This window comes from Dama dama, chromosome 20, assembly GCF_033118175.1.
Source record: "Dama dama isolate Ldn47 chromosome 20, ASM3311817v1, whole genome shotgun sequence".
NCBI classification, from domain to species: Eukaryota; Metazoa; Chordata; class Mammalia; order Artiodactyla; family Cervidae; genus Dama; species Dama dama.
The window spans coordinates 12,304,749-12,328,202 of NC_083700.1; the positions used below are offsets into that span (position 1 = coordinate 12,304,749).

Consider the following 23,454-nt stretch of genomic DNA (forward strand, 5'->3'; position numbering starts at 1 on the left):
GCTAGGCTTCAGCAGCATGTGAACCAAGAACTTCCAGTTGTACAAACCAGATTTAGAAAAGGCAGAAGAACCAGAGCTTAAACTGCCAAATACTGCTGGATCATTGAAAAAGCAAGGGAATTCTAAAAAAGAAAAAAAAAAAAAAAGCTCAGATGGTAAAGAATCTGCCTGCAATGCAGGAGACCTGAGTTTGATTCCGGGGTTGGGACAATCCTCTGGAGAAAGGAATGGCAAACCACTTCCGTATTCTTGCCTGGAGAATCCCAAGGACAAAGGAGCCTGGTGGGCTACAGTCCATGGGGCCAACAAGAGTTGGACATGACTGAGTGATTAACACTTTAAACTTTGAACTCTGCTTCATTAACTATGCTAAAGCCTTTGACTGTGTGCATGCTCAGTCACTCAGTTGTGTCTGACTCTTTGTGACCCTATGGGCTATAGCCCACTAGGCTTCTCAGTACATGGGATTCTCCAGGCAAGAATACTGGAGTCACTTGCCATTTCCTTCTCCAGGGGATCTTCTTGACCCAGCGATTGAAACCATGTCTTCTGCATCTCCTGCACTGGCCGGCGGATTCTTTCCACTGTGCCGCCTGGGACGCCCTTGTCCCACAGCGCTTGCTACACATGCATGTCATCCCTCTCTGTTGCTGCCAGCCCTCCCGCACTTTGACTGTGTGAATCATAACAAACTGGAATATTCTTAGTGAGATGGGAATACCAGACCACATTACCCGCCTACGGAGAAAACTGTATGCAGGAAATGAAGCAATAGTTAGAACTGGACATGGGACAAACGGCTGGTTCAAATTTGGGAAAGGAGAACCACAAGGCTGTATGTTGTCACCCTGCTTATTTAACTTATATGCAGAGTACATCATGAGAAATGCCAGGTTGAATGAAGCACAAGCTGGAATCAAGATTGACAGGAGAAACAAATAACCTCAGATATGCAGATGACATCACCCTTATGGCAGAAAGTGAAGAGGAACTAAAGAGTCTCTTGATGAAGGTGAAAGAGGAGAGTGACAAAGCTGGCTTAAAACTTGACATTCAGAAAATGAAGATCATGGCATCCTGTACCACCACTTCATGGCAAATAGATGGGGAAAAAGTGGAAACAGTGAGAGATTTTATTTTCTTGGGCTCCAAAGTCACTGTTGATGGTGACCGAAACCATGAAATTAAAAGATGCTTGCTCCTTGGAAGAAAAGCTATGGCAAACCGAGATAGCATATTAAAAAGCCAAGACATCACTTTGCCGACAAAGGTCCTTATAGTCAAACCTATGGTTTTTCCAGTAGTCATGTACAGATGTGAGAGTTGGACCACAAAGATGTCTGAGTGCTGAAGAACTGATGCTTTGAAACTGTGGTGCTGAAGAAGACTTTTGAGAGTCTCTTGGACAGCAAAGAGGTCAAACTAGTCAATCTTAAGTGAAGTCAACCCTGAAAATTAATTGGAAGGACTGATGCTGAAGCTGAAGCTCCAGTACTTTGGCTACCTGATTCAAGAAGCTGACTCTTTGGAAAAGACCCTGATGCTGGGAAAGATTGAGGGCAGGAGGAGAAGTGGGCAACAGAGAATGAGATTAACTAGAATGAGTATAACTAGAATATAGTAATAAAAAGTTGATTTTCTCAGTAGTGAAGATGTATTTCATTTCTCATTGAAAACTACTAACCAGGCAGGGAAAATCCTACTTTCAGAAAAAGAAAACCACCAAAACTAATGAATCTAAGAGGATGAAGCTAACCGAGGAGCAGAGTCAGCTTCCAGGATTGTCAGTAACGAGCACAACGTCAACCGCGCGCCTTCCCAAGACTCCTCAGATGCCTCCACCAAAGCCATCCAGCAGTTCCTCAACCAAGGTACCATTTTCCTATTCCTAATATGTATCCCTCCCTACATCATGTTATAAGAATACTCATGACCCAGAAAGAATCTCTCAGTATTCCCTTCCTAGATACAAACTTCTTTATGCAATCAAATCACCCAAAAACTTATCAAATAAAATATTGAGGCCAATTAAGTAAATGAATTAAAAAGATGTTGAGGCCTCAGTGTATTCTAAATCCTTGGACTTTTGGAAATTTTTACATTTATGAATAATTGCTGACCTTACAAATGTGATGGTCTTATGGAGGTGGCCAGACAATTAGACAGGAATATAAGGGTATGTTTATCCCCTACATTTTGGTTTCCTTTCACCCGTTTTCTCTTAACCGCACCTCTAGATTAGTTCTCAGCTTTCTATTCTCCTTCCCATGTCAGGTATTTGCACACAGGCTAATTCCTTGATTTGCATTCATGATTCATGTTGCTTTAATGGCTAAATTAATTCAACCATCAGGTACCAGCCTGAATTCCTTCCTCAGCATGTCCTCACCGAGACAACCCCTCCCCAAAACTTATAGATAGTCTCATTTTTTATTGCCTTTATAGAACCCTTTATTATTCCTTTATAGTATGTATCATGACTGTAATAAATTTGCTTTTCTTCCCTTCTAGACAATGATCTTGGAGTATAGGTACTTTATCAAAAAGGAATACAAGACAGGGGTGGGAAAGTGAGTCCACAGCTATAGGCATCAACCTCTATCCCAGCCTGATTTTTATTTTGCCCTGGGTTACATGAAACCTGGGACTATGGAGCATGTGTCTGAGATGAATGGGCAGGGAAAGATTCCCCCAAGATAAGTGTCAGCGGTTGACAAGGGCAAGATTTAAACCACACAGTTTCTTTCCCAAGACTCAAGCTGCCCTCTAACTCCGGCTATATCCTCATCACCACCCCCACACATTCCACTTGAGGACAGAACCCCTAGATAAGGGGACTTTAAATCTGTGGCTTTGTTGTGGTTGTTGTCATTGTTCTTATTAGTTACAAGAGTCCATATTTCTCCCAGTAGTCTTTCTCAGACGATCGGTAGGTTTGTAGAAGCGTAGAGTAGATATTAGAAACCCACTTGTGTCTTTTCTTGATGAGAAAGTCATAGTTAAGAGACATCCTTAAGTGCAGCCAACTTTGGGCTGAGATTTGCTTCTCTTATAGCTGGGGAAGGTTATCTACTTGCTTTGGCCAGTTTGCATCAGATGTAGGACTCAGATTCCATCCCCAAACCAATGAAATTTTGTCTGAGCTTTTAGTATTTGGAGAGTAAAATTTGTAATCCTAGTTGAGATAGGTAAAGGATAAGTAATACAGGTATCTGAATATGTGCTATTAGTTCAGAAAAAATTAAAAAGTTCAGATTCAACATTTAAAAAGAGAAAAGATGCTGTATTCTGTGTGATTTTGAAAATCATTTTCAAGAACTAAGAAAAAAATCTATTTCCCTCCAGAAAAAAAGTGACACAGTCACCAAACCTAAGGACGTAAAAGTAAAGATGATATCTCCTAAGCAGAGTCAGCTTCCAGGAACTTCAGCAACCAGCTTGTGCCCAACTGTGAGCAGTAAGCAGATCACTCCAATGTTTCCACCGACACCATTCCGCAATTTCTCAAGCAAGGTACCAGCGTTTTGATTCTATTCCTTATACTTCTTACAACATAAGTACAAGAATTATCATCTTTGAATTTCCCATTTATTCCCATTATCCCATTTATTATTTATTATAATCACTCCTTCATTTATCAGTGTTTAGTCTGTGATTCCACTCTATTCTAACTCCTTGTTAATTTGGCTATTTTCCAAAGCATGAGTTCATGAAACCTCCAATTTTGAGAGGTTTACTCTCATGTATTGAATAGAAAGAGGAGGGAAAGGTGACCAAACAAGTCAAAATGAGTGTGTCTTTACTTCATACATTCCACTTTCCTTTGGCCCTCTTCCCATTTGCTCACTGACCACATGACAGGGTTTATTTTCAAAGTCCGGTGCTCCTTCTCAGGTCAGACATTTTGACATAGACACTTTCAATGTTTGAAATCACTTATCTTGAGTTGAAAACTTTAATCTCTTCCTAGGGCAAGTCCTCACTGATACCTGCCCACTCTCAGAATATATTAGGTATTCCTCTTGTTTGCTTTCAAAGGTCAGTTTACTTTCCCTTTTTTAGCATTTATTGCAACTATAATCGGAGAAGGAAATGGCAACCCACTCCAGTGCTCTTGCCTGGAGAATCCCAGGAACAGAGGAGCCTGGTGGGCTGCCGTCTATGGGGTTGCACAGAGTTGGACACGACTGAAGCGACTTAGCAGCAGCAGCTATAATAAATGCACATTTTTCTTTGTTACTGGACTGTAATATAAATTATAAGGTGCCTGTCAACTGAAAAAATGCACAACCTAAAAGTTAAGAGTTATGTTTTATTCAGCAGACAAATATGAGAACTTATGATGGGGACACATATTCTCAGATAGCTCTGAGAGAGCTGCTCTGAAGAAGTAAGATGGGGAGGCAAGTTATACCGGAATCTTGTAACAAAGAGCAGGCAGTCAGAACTTCAAAATGTTACTGTTTGTAAAGAGAACCTGACATCTCAAGTTAAGAAATTTAACACATTTTTATATACAGAAAGATGCAAGGGTCTGAGCTCACTGAAATAATCCCTTTGGTATAAAGTTCAGCTATCTGGGGCGAGTATCTTGTGCTTCATCACCCTGAGTCTCCTGAGGGTGTGATTGGCTGGATTGGCTGCAGTATTTGACTGCTTGATGGAGGGCATTCTGCTTCTATCCTGAGTTCCCTCAGGACTTGCAGTTTGGGCAGCTGTAATGTGATGGCTTGATGGCCACAACATCCTCAGTTTACTGATAGAGCAGGCAGCATTTTTCATTCATCGTGCCCTAGGCCCAGGATAAGACCAGATCAGGATGGAAAAGTGAGCACACACACATGTGCATCAACTCCTATCCTCACCTGCCTTTATTCCGTCCTAATATGACCCTTGTGGTCACCATCACACTGGGGTACAACACCTATTCCTGCAGCAAATAAGCAAGTGACAGGAGGAATAGGCCAAAGCAGCATTTAAATCACGAAAATAGTTTGTCACCCAAGTTCCAAGCTGCCCAGACTGAAGCCCTCTCTACAAATCCAAGCATACCAGTTGAAGACATTTCCTTTGACAAAATTGTTCAAGTTTTAACGTGTTATTGTTTTTATTACTGTTAACTCTGATAATTAGTAATGCCTTACGTAGCCTCTCTTTGTTTTATTTATGGGATAGAGCTAGTAATCTGTGCCTGTTTGCCTCTAGGTCCAGATGGCCGTGGTCTAGTCATTGAAACCTCAGACCCACTGTTAGTCTGCTATGACAATGACATGCATTTACACCACAAGTCAACTCTACTTTTCTATCATACAGGCTTAGAATTGACACTCTCTAAGGTCGCATCTGCCTAAACTCGTGAAATAGTCATTTCTACTTTCATATGAATCATTCTCCTGCCCCCCAAATTCCTGGGAGCATAGGAATCCCAGAGAGGCCCGTCTATCCCCTTGACCTCATACACCTAGACACACCTTGCAGACATTTCTCCTTTGGGGCCCAGCCACTTCAGTAGGAAGCATGGAACAAAAGCATCTGGCCATTCTGCTGGGAAAGAGCAGGAAAGCCTTGCTCCTTCATCATAGGGTCTCCCAACTATTTTTTCTGTGATATAGGCTACGTTTGGGATTCAGAGACCAGACCAGTATTTTCTTTGATTCCTCCTACTGTGTCTCCCTGAAAGCAAATACCACATATTGGCATGATTTAAGAACCAGGTAGAGTTGTGAAGGAAATAAGCCAAGGGAAAAAAAAATAATTATTATCTTTAAATACTATCCACCCAAATAGTGTATTTTAGGGATCTAAATCCTGCTTTTATGATGGAAGTTTTTGTTTTAACTGATTGTGAAAACCAATCACGATGCTCTTGTCAATGTGATTAAATTAGTAGTAGAGGTGAATAGAAAAGTTTCTTTAATAAAGTGCTTCCAATACCACTTCTATCTGGGGTTTCCATCAAGAAGCCCAGGATTAAGCATGAAACATCTGTGGATCAGAGCAGAAATAGAAACCCCTATGTCTACTGTAAAATAATAATGCAGTGATATTTCTATGTATGAGCACTTAATGGTGCTAGACTTTTAAGATGTGGGTTCTTTGTGTACATTATCTCATTTATTCTTTATAACACCACATGAGGATGCTATTGTTAATCCCACTTGACATATGAAAATACTGAAGTTCCTAGAGGTTAAAAAGCTTCTCCTAAGCCATGCAGAAAATAAACATTAGAGCCAGGATTCAAATCTAGCCTAATTGAATTCTAAAACATGAGCATTTAATGGCATATATTGCTCCCGCAGTCAGAGGATAGACTGCTACAATATCTGAAATTTACCTCTAAAAATTTATATCAGATAATGTTATGTCTCAGATTTGTTTGCATATCCTAGGCTCTCAAGCCTTCTAATGAGAAATGAGGTGACAAGCGAGGTGAGAGAGTATCCTAATCAAGAAGCTACATGTCAGAGACAGTCATTTTAATCAGGTCCCTCATCTAAAGTTTTATCAACAACTGATACTTTACGAATTGGTTAAATGAATGCTCGAAGTGGTAAGAACTGTGGCAATTCTATACTGTGTGTGTTATGCTGTTTCAGTTGTGTCTGATGCTTTGTGACCCTATGGACTATGGCCTGCCAGGTCCTCTGTCCATGGGATTCTCCAGGCAAGAATACTGGAGTGGACTGCTATGCCCTCCTCCAGGGGATCTTCCTGACCCAGGGATAGAATCTGCGTCTCCTGCATTTCAGGCAGATTCTTTACCGCTGAGGCACTGGTGAAGCCCTCTATACTGTAGAATGTTAGAAATAGTCTTTCATGGGTAAAACCAGAGATAGTCAAGATAAATTATTTCATAAACACTTCCTGCCCTGGCTTAAACAAGTGTAAAAATTCAAGTACTAAAATTGTATATGTATGGGTCTGTACCCTGGGTGAAATTGCAAATGGATTTGTGCATCGTTCATAGCGATGAAAGATTTGGTGGCCTGATAGAGACTATGCAGACAACAGAATCCCGCCTAAGGGTTTATGACTTTGAGAGAATATCTCTGGTATGTTGACAAACAAAGCATTCAAATGAATGGAGACCTGGGTTTCCTAGATTTGAAGAGTAGAGGATGGAAACCATTTTGCTTATTTGGTAAATACATGAGGTAATGAAAGACTTAATGAGTAAAAATGTTCATGAATGCAGTCTATGCTGTTCTGAGACCATTATAACCTGAAAGAATTTTCCACTATTATATTACTCCAAGTGTTGTCTTAGTGAAGTTGCAGCAGAGGTAGAGCCAGAATTCCAGAACAGACCAATGACATTGCAATTACCTGCGTTTTAACATCTGCGGAGAGAAGTTTGCAATCCTAGTGGGGCTCCAAGCTGGGGAGGTATTGGGAGTGTCACAAGATGTGCTCTTATTCCAGAGAAATTTGTTATTCCAGAGAAAATTGGTAGAGTGTGGATACAGTGGTGTGTCTGTGAGAGAGAAAGACAGACAGATACAGAGACAGATAGAGGGTAAGAGAGAAATGGTATTGTTCATATGATATTGAAAATCATTAACCAGAAAGAAGAAACTGCACGTCTTTCAATTGGAAAAATAGAAGACATAACCACTAGAACTGCTGACCCCAGGATGAAACTATCCCCGGAGCAGAGTCAGCTTCCGGAAATTCCAACATGCAGCAAAATCACAATTGAGAATTACTTCCAGGCTCCTCAGAAGCTGCCACCAACCACATCCAGCAGTTCCTCAACTAAGGTACCATATTCTCATTTTCAGTATTTCCCTCTTCCTGCAATATAATGACAGGGACCAATAGAACCATAAAAGAACTTCTCACTGATCTCTTACAGCGTCCAGTTCTTTATTAATTAGGTCACACATGTTGTTACTGAGTGTGTACTTTGAGACCCTACTGGCATTCAAATTCTGACTCTCACTACACTGTCCTTTGCTTTAGGATAATCTATGGCCTAGTGTGCACCTAAATCATTCCTCTTCAGTAGTGGGTGTAATTAGTAATTTGTTTAATTTTATTTTTGTGTTTCCTTCAATACTATGAAAGAAAGAAAGTTTCCTTATAGTTTTCTCACTATGAAAGAGAGAACTTAGGGTGCAATAGTGTAGAGAAATATAGAAATACAGCACTATCATCTTTTTCTTTTTTCTTTTGGAAATAATATCATCCATATTAGGATGCAGAAATTTAGGAAATGCAGATACATGGACAAAGATAATTTGTGTTAACTGTCTGAAATCTCCCCTCTATCAAACACTCTCTTTTGGTAAATAGACTTTCTGATTGTACCTTTTGTTATGTATATACAAAGAATATCAATTTGTTTCAGGTTGATCACATTACACATATTTTTCTATAATTCAGTCTTTTTCTTTCATCTTGAAATGCTATTCAAGAAATGTAGATTTAAATTATTATTTCAACATAAAAGAATACTTGCATGATTATTTTATAAATTAAACAATAATTCTTTGCTATTTGACCTTAGGCTATTTCAGTATTCCACATACATACAATGAACATAATAAGAACCTGTGTCCATCAGGTCTACTTTCATGACCCTGTGTATAGAACATAATTTTTTTCTTAAGTCCTGTGTACTTCTTCTCAAGATGCTGCTCATATTACTAGTAAGAAATTTGTTGTTACTGATTAACTTGTCCTGGGAATGAGTATTTGGATATGGGGAGAATTGGCCACAGTGATGAAAATGTTATCAGAGTTGAGCCCCGTGACCCACAGGTCATAGCTTGTACGCTTGTATAGATCAGACCACAAGGAGCCCAGCTGGTGTGTGGAGGCGGCTGTCCTGTCTCCATGAACTGGTCCCTAGGCTCTCATAGCCTGCCTTTGCCTTCATACTTCCTCTTACAGATCAGTGGCCTCCCTTCCAATTCAAACTGCTCTTCTAAAACTCAGAAATGGTGCAACCCACTGGGTAGATAGAAGGTCATAGAAAAGCTCCTTGGCACCTGACTTCCCTTTTGGCATTCTTCTCCTCAGGGTCCTGCCATTATTCTATCAGGAGTGTGTAAAGGAGGAAAAATAATTTCCCCTCCACCCTTCTGAGCTCTTAGCTGAGATGCCTTTTTTAAAACAAAGATTGTTGTTGTTCAGGTGCCCAGTCGTGTCTGATTCTTTGTGACCCCATGGATTGCAACACGTCAGGCCTGCCTGTCCCTCGCCACCTCCTGGAGTTTGCCCAGGTTTTTGTCCATTGCATCAGTGATGCCATCCAGCCATCCAGCCATCTCATCCTCTGATGTCCTAGAAGAGAGCAGCTTCCTGCTGCCCTCAATCTTTCCCAGCATCAGGGACTTTTCCAATGAGTTGGCTATTCACATCAGGTGACCAAAATACTGGAGATTCAGCTTCAGCATCAGTCCTTCCAATGAGTATTCAGGGTAGATTTCCTTTAAGATTGACTGGTTTGATCTCCTTGCTGTCCAAGGGACTCTCAAGAGTCTTCTCCAGCACCACAGTTCAAAGGCATCAATTCTTTGGCACTCTGCCTTCTTTACGATCCAGCTCTCACAGCCATATGTGACCATTGGGAAGACCATAATCTTGACTGTATGGAACTTTGTCAGCAGAGTGATGTCTCTGCTTTTCAACACACTGTCTAGGTTTGTCACTGCTTTCTGCCAAGAAGCAATCATCTGATTTCATGGGTGCAGTCACCAACCGCAGTGATTTTAGAGCCCAAGAAGAGGAAATCTGTCACTGCTTCCACCTTTCCCCCTTCTATTTGCCATGAAGTAATGGGGCCAGATGCCATGATCTTAGTTTTTTTTTTTTTTTTAATATTTAGTTTTAAGCTGGCTTTTCCAATCTCCTCTTTCATATGCATCAAGAGGTTCTTTAGTTCCTCTTCACTTTCTGCCATTGGAGTGGTATCTTTGTTAAAACAGAGATTAACAAGGAAAAAAAAAAAAACAAACAAGCAGAAGTTTACAAACAGATGTACCTCATCTATACATAGAAGATACCCAGGAAAAATAAGTAACTCCCTGAGGAGGCCTAAGCCACCAATTTAAAATACCATCTTTAGTGAAAGACAAAAGAAAGAAAAGTGTGGGAGGTCAGTTATAGGAAAGTTACCAGGAAAATTAGGGTAAACAAGGGTAATGCTTGTTATGCAGGTTTAAGTCAGTTTCTCCTCTAGTGATAATATTCCCCCAAGGTTTAGAGTCCTCCTTCTCTTCCTGATACACAGAGATAGACACACTTAGAAATGGAGATTTAATTTATAAATACAAATTTCCCTTACAAAAAGGCATCTTCATTTCTGGTTTTAGAGCTTCCTCTATGTATGCTGTTTTGTAAAAATAATCAGTTTAAAATAATCTTGTGCCAAGGAAACATATTTTGGGGTGGCTGATTTTGTTACTCTTCAAAATGTCCTTTATCCAGGACATTTCCACATTCAGAAAATTCATGAGATTCTTCCAATTACTGTTTTATTAATACTTTTTCAACATAACTGCTTTCCTGAAGAAGGACTGTCTAATTTTGATCTTTAAATTGTCACATCTACTGGGGTGTATAGGAGGCAGTGTTCAAAATCATCCCAAAGAAAAAGAAATGCAAGAAAGCAAAATGATTGTCTGAGGAGGCTTTACAAATAGCTGAGGAAAGAAGAGAAGTGACGGGCAAGGGAGAAAGGGAAAGATATGCCCAATTGATTGGAGAGTTCTGGAGAACAGCAAGGAGAGATAAGAAGGCCTTTTAAAATGAACAATGCAAAGAAATAGTGGAAAACAATGGAATGGGAGAGACTAGAGATCTCTTCAAGAAAATTCAAGATATCAAGGAAATATTTCATGCAAAAGTGGGCACAATAAAGGACAGGAATGATAAGGACCTAAGAGAAGCAGAAGAGATTAAGAAGAGGTAGTAAGAATACACAGAAGAACTACACAAGAAAGATCTTAATGACCCAGATAACCATGATGGTGTGGTCACTCACCTACAGCCAGACATCCTGAAGTAAGAAGTCAACTGGGCCTTAGGGAGCATACTACAAACAAAGCTAGTGGAGGTGACAGAATTCCAACTAAGCTATTTAAAATCCTGAAAGCTGATGCTGTTAAAGTGCTGCACTCAATATGTTAGCAAATTTGGAAAACATAGCAGTGGCCACACAACTGGAAAAGTTCAGTTTTCATCCCAATTCCAAAGAAGGGCAATGCCAAAGAATGTTCAAACTACCATACATGTTGGCACAATTATGCTCCAAATCCTTCAAGCTAGGTTTCAACCATACATGAACTGAGAAATTGTAGATGTAGAAGCTGAGTTTCAAAGAGGCAGAGGAACCAGAGATCAAATTGTCAACATTCTTTGTATCATGAAAAAAGCAAGGGAATTCCCCCCCCCCCCCCCAAAAATCTACTTCTGGTTCATTGACCATGCTGAAGGCTTTGACCGTGGATCACAAAAAACTGTGGAGAATACTAGAGAGATGGGAATACCATACCTCCTTACCTGTCTCCTGAGAAATCTGTATGTGGGCCAAGAAGGAATAGTTTTTATAGAACTGGACATGAAACAACTAATGGGTTCAAAATTGGGAAAAGAGTATAACAAGACTGCATTCTGCCACCCTGCTTATTACCTTCTGGGCAGAGTGCATCACGCTAAACGCCAGGCTGGATGAAGCACAAGCTGGAATTAAGACTGCCAGGAGCAATATCAATAACCTCATATGGGCAGATGATACCACTCTAACGGCAGAATTTGAAGAGGAAAGATCCTCTTGATGAGGGTGAAAGAGGAGAGTGAAAAATCTGGCTTAAAACTCAGTATTCAAAAAACTAAGATCATGGCATCCAATCCCATCACATCATGGGAAATAAAAGGGGGGAAAAATAGAAGCAGTGACAGATTTTATTTTCTTGGGCTCTAAAATCACCATGGATGGTGACTGCAACCATGAAATACACTTGCTCCTTGGAAGGAAAGCTATGAGAAACCCAGACACTGTATTAAAAAGCAGAGACATCACTTTGCTGCCAAAGATCAAAGCTATAATTTTTCCAGTAGTCATGTATGGATATGGGAGTTGGATCATAAAGCAGGCTGAGTGCCAAAGAATTGATGCTTTTGAATTGTGGTGCTAGAGATCTTCAGAGTCCCTTGGACAGGAAGAAGATCAGACCAGTCAATCCTAAAGAAAATCAACCCTGAATATTCACTGGAAGGACTGTTGCTGAAGCAGAAGCTCCAATATTTTGACCACTTGGTGCGAAGAGCTGACCCATTGGAAAAGACTCTGATGCTGGGAAAGATTGAAGGCAAAGGATAAGGTGGTGGCTGAGAATGAGATGGTCAGATAACATCACCAACTCAATGGACATGAATTTGAGCAAATCCAGGAGGCAGTGAAGGACAGAGGAGTTTGGCATGCTGCAGTTCATTGGGTTGCAAAGAGTTGAATGTGACTTAGTGACTGAACACCAACAGGGATGACATCAGTGGATTCTAACTGGAGCCATTCTCTACTCTGAGTGCTACTGATGCAGAAAACTCAACTTCTCTGTACACCTGTGCTGAACCAAATCTCAGAGACAGAGTTTTGGGTGACGTAGAAAAAGATAGCTTTATTGCTTTGCCTGGCAAAGGGGGACACAGTGGGCTAATGCCCTCAAACCCATATGTCTCAACTTGAGGAAGATAGTGACAAGTTTTATAGTAAAAGAAGGCATGATAAGCTCATGGACATTCTTCTAATGGGTTGGTGATGAGCTAAGTAGGAGTCAGCACCAACAACCTTCAAGTCCAGCTGGTCTGGGATCTACATGCTTGTAGGCAGCATATCATTGTTAATCATTAATTAACTTCTCCCATCTGGAGGAGGATTCAGTATCTGCAAAATAAAGATATTTTTGTTTGTATCCTCTGATGGGGAAACAGTACCTGGCCCCAAGGCTACTCTTGACTCTTTCTTTTTGGTCTCCCATTTACTTCCTTCCTCAATTAACAGTTGCTTGAACTCAGGGAAGGTCATGGAGGTTGAATTAAGGCTGCTTCCTTATAGTCAAAGAAATGGGGGACACAAAAGCCTTTTGCCCAGGAGCCCCTCAAGGCCTGCACAGTATCACTATTTCATCATGATTTGTATCTTAACTTGTGCACTAAAATAAGTTAATGGGACAATTTAAGATGATTTTTTTCATTCTCATCTCTACTAGGAATCACCACACAGCAGCATTGCTACTGTCTGCTGCCCCTGTACTCTACATAGCTCTTCTTGGGAAAAGAGTACTTTTTCTTTTGAGCTAACACTTTTTAAAGGAAAATATTCTTCCTACCACACCCATGAAAAAACAGAGAAATCACCGATGACATCTCCTTTATTCCATTAGTTTATTTATACCATGTCAGTGATGTTTGTCTAGTTTCTTTTTCTTTTCCTCAAACTCTACCCAATTATGTTCTTTATTGAGGTTCAACATTAAGCCATAGATGGTTTTCATTAGGGAATGAAGCTGCATTCCTTTTCTTAACTGTGCCTGTTTTTGGTGTGTACTTCTAAGTAGAAACCAAGATTGAAGTCTGTACCTAAAGAAGCTTCCAGAGAGGAGGGCTTCCAGAGGGGCCCCAAAGAAGTGATGGTGCTGAAGGCAACGGAACCATTTACATATGATGTCACAGGAAGCAAGGAGATGTTCCATGCCACAGTGGCTACTGAGAGTCAGTTCTTCCAAGTGAAGGTTTACAATGTTGCCCTGAAGCAGAAGTTTATCCCCAATAAAGTCATTGCCATATCAGATTATATTGGCCGCAATGGGTTCCTGGAAGTGTTCAATGTCTTATCTGTGTCTGATGTTAACCCTGAACGAAAGATGGAGATCTCTAAAAGCCTAATTCAAAAGGCAAAGGCAACTCCTAAAATCAGTCATCTTCATCTGCAAGACCCAGGAACATTTGTGAATGGGGTTTTTCTGGTGCATAAGGTAAGTCCACATCATTGTTTTGCAATATTTCTTTTGCAATCCCAGAATTCAAAAGTCTTAACTGCCAAATGAATATAGTTAACTTCATAAATACAGGAACTCAAAGCCCTTCTGACCAGGGATAGTTGGGTGCAGTCTTTCACTTCAGAATATAGGGCTGATAATTTCAACATTCTTCTTGCCATAACAACATGCAAGTTTTTAAGAAAGTGATTCACCAGAAATCATAGTATTTTATGAGCTGTACTGATCCGTTCACAGCCACCCTGTGCAGAATTTATATTTATACTTATCTACTAACATATTATTAACATGTTATCATAGAGCACTTCTTATAATTGTGTGTTTTTTTTTTTTGAGTTCTACCTCACCTATTTCAGTGGCAGTTTAGGTTAATTTGTGAATAAAGAATTGTTCTTTCAAGCTTGGATTTCAACTGTGACAAACAAGATGAGAACTCAATACATTGCTATGCCCTAGAATCTGCTGTCATCAGCAATTAGCTAAGATTCTGATCATCTGAACTGTAAAGTGTTCTCACATCTTCACATTCTTTCATCAAAAAATTGTTGAGCCAAAAACTTTAGCATTAATTAAGATGAGAAATATGGATATTGAAAAAATGTGAGAAACCAAGTCACTTCATTTTTAAATTTATTAATATGGACAGTAAAAGGTAGAATTTAGGTGAATTCTTAGAATCAGAGTAGGTATTTCAGTCCCAACACTTCATAGAAATACTAAACTTAGCTGACCTAACTTTTATGTAACCTTTATGTAATATGTATGTAACCTAACTTTTATGTAATATGTTTCATATTCCATTATATATGTCTTCTAGGGTGGCTGTTTACTTATCCCCTGTTTTTTGTGCATTCTGTTATAGAGACTGTGCATACATGAGCATTAGCAGAGTTGATGAGTAACGTAAGTGACATAGAAACTAGAACAGTGGAATGAGATGATCTGTAGTCAAGATTTGGGCAGATTAACGAAGAATGAATAAATACAGAAGATAAAGGAAAGAATTACATATTGAAATAAAAATCAACTGAAGGAGGATTTGTAGCAATTTTTTTAGATTCATCATAAGACAGGAATAGCCTTTCTTCTCTGTTCTTAGGGAAATCTAAAAAAAAGCCTCTAATGCTTATCAGACCACACTACATCTAAGTTCCTTAAGAAATCTCAGCTATTCTTAGATGGAAGCAGGAAAAATTAGGAAAGAAATGACCCAGCACACAAACACCTGAAGGAAGAAAAGATAGAGAATTTAAATGGGAGGATAAACTGAACAAGCTATCTTACACTGTTTGAAACCTGTAATACTAGACCTCCAGCTCGTATTAACTGTTCTGAGAGAAAAGTGTCCACTAACACCCTCCATTTTTCAAAGTTGTGGTAATTCCTGATCCAGTTCTCAAAAGATGAATGCTAATTTTCTTTTGCAGAAGTGGGTATGTAAAGAATCCATATATTATGTAATACAAGATGATACAGGAGTGATGGAAGTCATGGTTTATGGACAGCGGCTGACCAGTATCAACTGTGAAGAAGGTGATAGACTCACACTCGTGTGCTTTGAATTGGCAAACACTGGGAATAAGAGGCAGCTGAGATCTGTAATTCATAGTTTCATCAAGGTGAGATCTTCTGGTGGGTCATCGTTGTTCCAAAGTGGAAGTCTTTAAGAAAACGATACCGCTGCTATTACACAGAGTCCAGCAGGTGGAATAGCTAACCCTTGTCATTAGTGGGTGTAAAGTTCATTTTCATCATTCTTTTTTTAAGGATATTTTTAAACTTATTTTTTTGTACTGAAATATAGTTAATTTAAAGTGTAGGTTAGTTTAAAGTGTACAGCAAAGGGATTCAGTTACTCACACACACACATATATTTATATATTGTATTCACACACACACACACACATATATATATATATTTATTTTAGATTCTTTTCCATTATAGGTTATTATAAGAAATAAAGTATAATTCTCTGAGCTATACAGTAGGTACTTGTTGTTTACCTATTTTATATACTGTAATGTGTATATGTCAATCCCAAACTCCTAATTTATTTCCCCTCCTCCCACCACTATCCCCTTTGGTAACCATAAATTTTTTTCTGTGTCTGTCAGTCTTTTCCTGTTTGGTAAGTTCATTTGTATCTTTCTTTCTTTCTTTTTTTTTTAGAATCCACATGTAAGTAATATCATATATTTGTCCTTCTTTGTCTGACTTACTTTACTCAGTATGGCAATCACTAGGTTCATCCATGTTACTGCAAATGGCATTACTTTATCCTTTTTATGGCTGAGTAGCATTCCATTGTTACCCCCCATCTTCTTTATTCATTCATCTGTCATATAGGTTGCTTTCATGTCTTGGCTATTGTAAATAGTGCTGCTATGAACATTGGGCTGCATGTATCTCTTCAAATTAGTTTTCTCCAGATATTTGCCCAGGAGTGTGATTGTACGATGATATGGTAACTCTATTTCTAGTTTTTTAAGGAACCTCCATACTGTTCTCCAGAGTGGATGCACCAATTTATGTTCACACCAACAGTGTAAGAGGGTTTCTTTTTCTCCACATCCTCTCCAGCATTTGTTACTTGCAGACTTTTTAGTGATTGCCATTCTGACTGGTGTGAGGTGATAGTCATTGTATTTTTGATTTTCATTTCTCCAATGATAAGCAATATTGAGCATCTTTTCATGAGTCTATTCTCCATCTATATGTCTTTACAGAAATGCCTATTTAGGTCCTCTGCCCATGTCTTGATTGGGTTTATTATTTGATATTAAGCTGTATGAGCTGTTTGTATATTTTGTAAATTAATCCCTGTTGTTAGCATCCATTGCAAACACTTTCTCCCAGTCTGTGGGTTGTCTTTTTGTTTTATTTATGGTTTCCTTTGCTATGCAAAATCTTTTAAGTTTAATTAGGTCTCATTTGGTTATTTTTGTTTTTATTTCCATTACTCTAGGGGACTGATTCAAAAAATATTGCTTCAACTTACTTCAAAGATTATTCTGCCTATATTTCTGATAGCACTTTTAGTGTATCCAGACTTACATTTAAGTCCTTAATCCATCCTGAGTTTAATTTTTAATGGTGTTAGAGAATGTTCTGGTTTGATTCTTTTAGACATACCTATTAAGTTTTCCCATCACCACTTACTGAAGAGACTGTCTTTTCTCCATTGTATATTTTTGCCTCCTTTATCATCAATTAATTGGTCATAAGTGTGTAGGCTGCTTTCTGGGCTTTCTAGCTTGTGCCATTGATCGATGGATCAATCGGTCTATCTATCTATCTATCTATCTGTCTGTCTGTCTATCTATCTATCTATCTATATTTTTTTTGTGTGTGTGTGGCAGTACCATACTATTCTAATGACTATAGCTTTGTAGTATTGTCTGTAGTCAGGGAGCATGATTTGTCCAGCTCCATTTTTATTTCTCAAGATCATTTTGGCTATTTGTGGTCTTTTGTGGTTTTATGCAAATTATAAACTTTTTGGAGTCCTGTGAAAAATGCTACTGGTAATTTGATAGGGATTGCATTAAATCTGTACATTGCCTTAGGTAGTATAGTCATTTGAACAATATTGATTCTTCTAATCCAAGAACATGGTATATCTTTCCATCTGTTTGTGTCATCTTCAGTTTCCTTCATTAACATCTAATAGTTTTTATTTAAGGATATTTTAAATCATATTAAAGAGAGAAACTTCAGAAAGCCTATCAAAAGCTATATCTAAGCTAAATATTGTAAAGTTGTTCGAATTTTCAGATCAGGTGGATTAATTATTAAATTTTGACTTTTTAAGTCTATTTCAAATACTGGCTCTATGACTTGCTAGTTGACTAATGACTTAAACATTAGAAACTTCTGATTCATCATCTATAAAATGGAGGAAATATCTTTTATCTCAGAGGGTAGTTACTTGCCCATTTCAGATCTATTAATAAATGATCAAGGATGTCTCTGAGCCTTTCAGAATACAAAGTTACCTGCCTTTGGTGAGATACACATGCTGGTCAACAACAGAGGTGACTGGTCCTACAGGACAAATTTCATGGTTTTTGTCAAACTCACACATTCATGTGGAATGAATTCTTTGAATACTAACAAAGGCTACTATGAGCATACTTTGCTTTATTATACTTCACGTTCTTGTGTTTCATAGATATTTGCTTTTTTAAAATTTATTTATTGTACAAATAAAGGATTTGTAGCAATCCTGTGTAGAGCAAGTCTCCTGGAGTCATTTTTCCAAAACATTTTTCACTTAGAGTGTCTGTGTCATGTTTGGCAATTCTCTTAATATTTCAAGCTTTTTCTTGAATTTGTCATTTTGATCTGGGGTTAGTGATCTTTGATGTTACTATTGAAATCATTTTGGAGTGCCATGAACTGCATGCTTGTATAAGATGGGGAATTTCTTTGATAAATGTTATGTGTGTTCTGAATGCTCCCCTGATGGACAATTCCCCCATCTCTCTCTCTCTCCTTAGTCTCCCAATTCCCTGAGGCAAAACAATATTGAAATTAGGTCATTTAATAACTCTAAGGAAGCTGCTAGGTGTTCAAGTGAAAGGAAGTGTTATACATCTCTCACATTAAATAAAAAACTAGAAATGATTAAGCTTAGTGAGAAAAGAAAAAAAAAGCTGTCAAAAGTTAGGCCTCTTGTAACAGACAAGATGTGAATGCAAAAATTTTTTAAAGAAATTAAAAATGTTATGCCAGTGAATCTATGAATGATAAGACAACAAAACAGCCTTATTGTTGACATGGAAATTTTGTGGTCTGGATAGAAATCATTCTCAGGGAAAAGCCCTAACACTTAAATACTGTGAAGGCTGAGAGACGTAAGAAATCTGCAGAAGGAAAGTTTGAAGGTAGCAGAAACTGATTCATTAGGTTTAAGGAAAGAAGCTATCTCTAACGTAAATGTATAAGGTGAAGCAGCAAGTGTTGCTGATATAGAAGCTGCGGAAAGTTATCCGGAAGACCTAGCAGAGATGGTTGATAATGATTGCTACACTCAACAACAGATTTTCAGGGAAGATGAAGCAGTCTTATATTGTAAGAAGATATCATCTAGAACTTTCACAGAGAAGAGAAGTTAGTGCTGGCTTAAAAGCTTCAAAGGACAGCCTGACTCTACTGTTATGGGCTAGTGCAGCCAGTGACTAAGTTCTGAAAATCTTAGGGCCCTTAAGAATACTAAATCTTCTCTGCTTTTGCTCTTGTAAATGGCACAATACAGCCTGGAGGACAGTACATCTGTTTACAACATGTTTTACTGAGTATTTTAAGTCCACTGCTGAGACCTACTGTTCAGAAAAAGAAAAACAAGATTCCTTTTTAAAATATTACTGCTCATTGACAATGCACCTGATCACCCAAGATCTCCTATGGAGATATATGAAGAAATTAATGTTGTTATCATGCTAACATAACATCCATTCTGCAGCCCATGGATTATGATTTAAGAAATACATTTCACAAGGCTATAGTCACAGTGAAAGATATGACTTTTCTGACGGATCTAGGCAAAGTCAAATAAAAACCTTTTGGAAAGGATTCAGCATTCTAGATGTCATAAAGAACATTCATATTTCATGGGAAGAGGTCAAAATCCCAAGATGAATAAGCATTTGAAGGAAATTAATTCCAATCCTCATGGGTGATTTTGAAAGGTTCATGACTTCAGTGAAGGAAGTAATGGCAGATGTGGTAGATACAGAAAATGAATAGAATTAGAAGTGGAGCCTGAAGATGTGACTGAATTGTTGGACTTCGATGATAACTTTAATAGATGTGGTGTTGTTTCTTGTTGTTCTTGTTCAGTCACTAACATGCCTGACTCTTTGTGACCCAATGGACCGCGGCACACCAGGCCTCCCTCTCCTTCACTATCTCCCAGAGTTTCCTCAAATTCATGTCCATTGACTTGGTGATGATATCTAACCATCTCTGGGTGAGCAAAGAAAATAGCTTCTTGAAATGTCATCTACTCCTGAGGATGATGCTGTGAATATTGTTGAAACAATAAAGGATTTAGAATATTACACAAACTTAGTTGATAAAACAGTGGCAGGGTTTGAGAAGTTTGGCTCTAATTTTGAAAAAAAAAAAAAGTTATACTATGGCTATTGTTGGTGAGGAAAGAAAATTTCTTCTGCCCTTCTAAGTTTTTTAGACTGGTCTAAGAATTAAAATGAGATAGATTAACAAGAGAAATGCAAACAAAAGTTTAATAACATGTATACGTGGAGAGTATACATGTCATACTTGCTTGCTCCTTGGAAGAAAAGTTATGACAAACCTAGACAGCATATTAAAGTTGCAGTCCTTGAGTTCACAGAGAATTGGAAACTGAGCTACTGAACTGACTGATTCATGAAGAGACCCAGAAAAAACGAATAGCTCACCAAGATGGCTGAAACCCTCAACTTAAATACCATCTTCAGTTAATGATAAAAGAGAATGTCAGGGGTAGTTGTTTGAGACCTCCACTGGGGAGAAAGACAATTCACATAGAGATGAAAGAATGAATGTTTTAGTAAACAAATGTTTGCTGGACATGCAAAGGTGGGACAGAGAGTGGACTCTACTCTCTGGGCCCTGCAAAGCTTCTTCTACCACACTTAGCCCATATTCTTTGCAGATACCTCTTATGAGACCTTTATTCTGAGAACGGCCTCTTTATCTAAATTCTCTAGGTAGCTAAGTTCAGTTCAGTTGTCACTCAGTTGTGTCCAACTCTTTGTGACCCCACAGACTGCAGCACGCCAGGCCTCCCTGTCCATCACCAACTCCCACAGTTTACTCAAACTCATGTCCATTGGGTCGGTGATGCCATCCAACCATATCATCCTCTGCCATCCCCTTCTCCTCCTGCCTTCAATCTTTCCCAGCATCAGGGTCTTTTCACATGAGTCAGTTCTTTGCATCAGGTGGCCAAATTATTGGAGCTTCAGCATCAGTCCTTCCAATGAATATTCAGGACTGATTTCCTTTAGGATGGACTGATTGGATCTCCTTGCAGTCCAAGGGACTCTCAAGAGTCTTTTCCAACACCATAGTTCAAAAGCATCAATTCTTCGTGTTCAGGTTTCTTTATAGTCCAACTCTCATATCCATACATGACTACTGGAAAAACCATATCTTTGACTAGATGGACTTTTGTTGGCAAAGTAATGTCTCTGCTTTTTAATATGCTGTCTAGTTTGGTCATAACTTTTCTTTCCAGGAGCAAGCATCTTTTAGGTACTAAAGAGGATGTGAAAAGAAAGATTTCCAGAGACTTCTGTTTCTTAAAAATAATCAGTGTAAGTTAATCCTCATGCCTGAAAGACATCTTTTGGGGGTGATAAATTTCCTCTACACTATCAAACAGCACTGCATACTACAGAGAGATTTTCCATGAAAGGAAAACTCAATCAGTCCAACAAAATTCATCATTGTCTTATTTAAGAAATTGTCACCACCAACCCAAGCTTCAGCAAACATCAGCTTCATCAGTTGGCAGCCATCAATATCCAGGCAAGATCCTTCTCCAGAAAAAAAAAAAAGAAGATTATGACTCACTGAAAATTCAGATGATGGTTAATGTTTTTTAGTAATAAAGTATTTTTTGATTCAGTTATGTACATTGATGCTCTTACACAGTTAATAGACTGCAGTATAGTATTGTATAAACATAACTTTTATATGTACTGGGAAAGCAAACAAATTATGTGTCATTTTATTGCAATATTCTCCTTGTGACAGTGGTCTGGAACTGAACCAATAATATCTCTGAGGTATGCCTGCACTGGAATGCAAACAGATCAAACTCAAAGGCTGACATATCCAGGCACTCAGAAATGCACATGCTCTTTAGTCTTGCCAGTTCTCAGGCTCTCAATGAGATATCCCAACCCTTCCTTCACAGCATGGCACCAAGAATACCTTTTGCCCCTTCCTTCTACCTTTCCTCCCAGGAAGAACTCTCCCTTCAACTCTTGACCTTGAGTATAATTGCTTCTTCCTCTCTCTTGTTCTCCAACAGCTCCTGCCTGTCCACATGCATTTATGCTGGATATGAGTCCATATCTCATTTGAGGGTCCCAACAAAGAATTGGGGTGGTGGCTCAAAAGTTAGGAATTCACTAAATAAGCTAGGTGAGAGTTGGAGAAGAGACTCTTAGGTGGGAAGAGGAAAAGGGATGTGACAGTGTGAATGAAGGGAGAAATGTATAATCAGGTTCATCTCATTGTTTATCTTTTTCTTCTTCAAGGTCACCAAGGTCAAGCAAAGAACAACCACACAATCCTGAGTCATATATGGAAACCTGCTCAGAGCTGTTCTTCTAAAAACTTGGATGTCATTAATATTGATGTTTATGGAACTAAGATACAATTAAAGCAAAAATGTGTGTATATATATACATATATATATACACAGAAACATATAGTGTACTATATTAGCTGTTACTTGTTAGGAATGAAAAGCTTTTCATTTTTTTATACTTTTCTGTAACATCTAAATGTCACATTTTGAATCTATAACTTTTATAACTTGGAAAAAAATAAATATTATACTTTTCTTTCATGAAGGTATGTACCCCTAGGAGTCTAATTCATTGTTTTGTTGCTTAAAAGGAAATAGTCATCTATGGCCTGAAAATCAGATAGAGACACCTAAGCCTCAAGCAATATTTGAATTTATACTTTGTGTGTGATCTTTATAGGATATAACTCTGGTCAAGAATGAACAGGTTGAGCAAGCTGTGCTCAAAGAACCCAGGAGGACAGCAGACCAACTGAAATTCCATCCGTCCTTTAATTGCCAGCCCCCATCCCAGGGTGGAGCTGCTTTAGTAAAACAATGTAAACTTTTCAGAATTGACCTCCTGGAGGGGCCAGAATTGGGTAATTTGCTGACAAAATAAGGCAGCTTTTGGCTATTTGCCAGAAGTCACTAGTACATTTTGAAAGTAACTCTAGCCCCTCTGATGTGAAATAACTGGTTCCACTTATTTATTCAGGTACCAGCAGCTCAGTAGTTCTCCAGTTATACTTCATGGTCCGCACATGTGTGGATCCGATGAGAAAGTTGCTCCAGGCAAAGACTTGGATTAGGCAAACACTGAAGAATAATTAATTTACTTTACAGTACAGTGGCAGAAAGTAACTAACACTGATTTTACAGTGTGTTCTTTTACATTTATTTTTTTGAGGTACAGTTGATTTATAATGTTAATTTCTGCTGTACAGCACACTGATTCAGTTATACATATTAATGTATTCTTTTTGTATTATTTAATAAACCACTATGGTTTATTACAGGATATTGAGTATAGTTTTCTTAGAGTGTATTTGTTGATCCCACATTTGGTACTTGATATTTTGCAATTACTTTGTGTCACTTAATCTTATACCAGCTCTAGAGGGTTGATTGGATTCTTT

General features: G+C 38.5%; 1 protein-coding gene across 1 annotated transcript in view; it reads left to right on the forward strand.

Moving 5' to 3' along the window:
- Positions 1 to 23,253, forward strand: part of LOC133040568 (interferon-activable protein 203-like) — a 41,974-nt gene extending 18,721 nt beyond the window's left edge. The window contains exons 4-9 of the mRNA XM_061120424.1: positions 1,710 to 1,871; positions 3,346 to 3,513; positions 7,569 to 7,763; positions 13,566 to 13,982; positions 15,434 to 15,625; positions 22,284 to 23,253. Of these exons, the coding sequence (XP_060976407.1) occupies positions 1,710 to 1,871; positions 3,346 to 3,513; positions 7,569 to 7,763; positions 13,566 to 13,982; positions 15,434 to 15,625; positions 22,284 to 22,322 (1,173 nt within the window). The 3' untranslated portion in view covers positions 22,323 to 23,253. The remainder of the gene's footprint in view (positions 1 to 1,709; positions 1,872 to 3,345; positions 3,514 to 7,568; positions 7,764 to 13,565; positions 13,983 to 15,433; positions 15,626 to 22,283) is intronic.
- Positions 23,254 to 23,454: the final 201 nt, after the last annotated feature.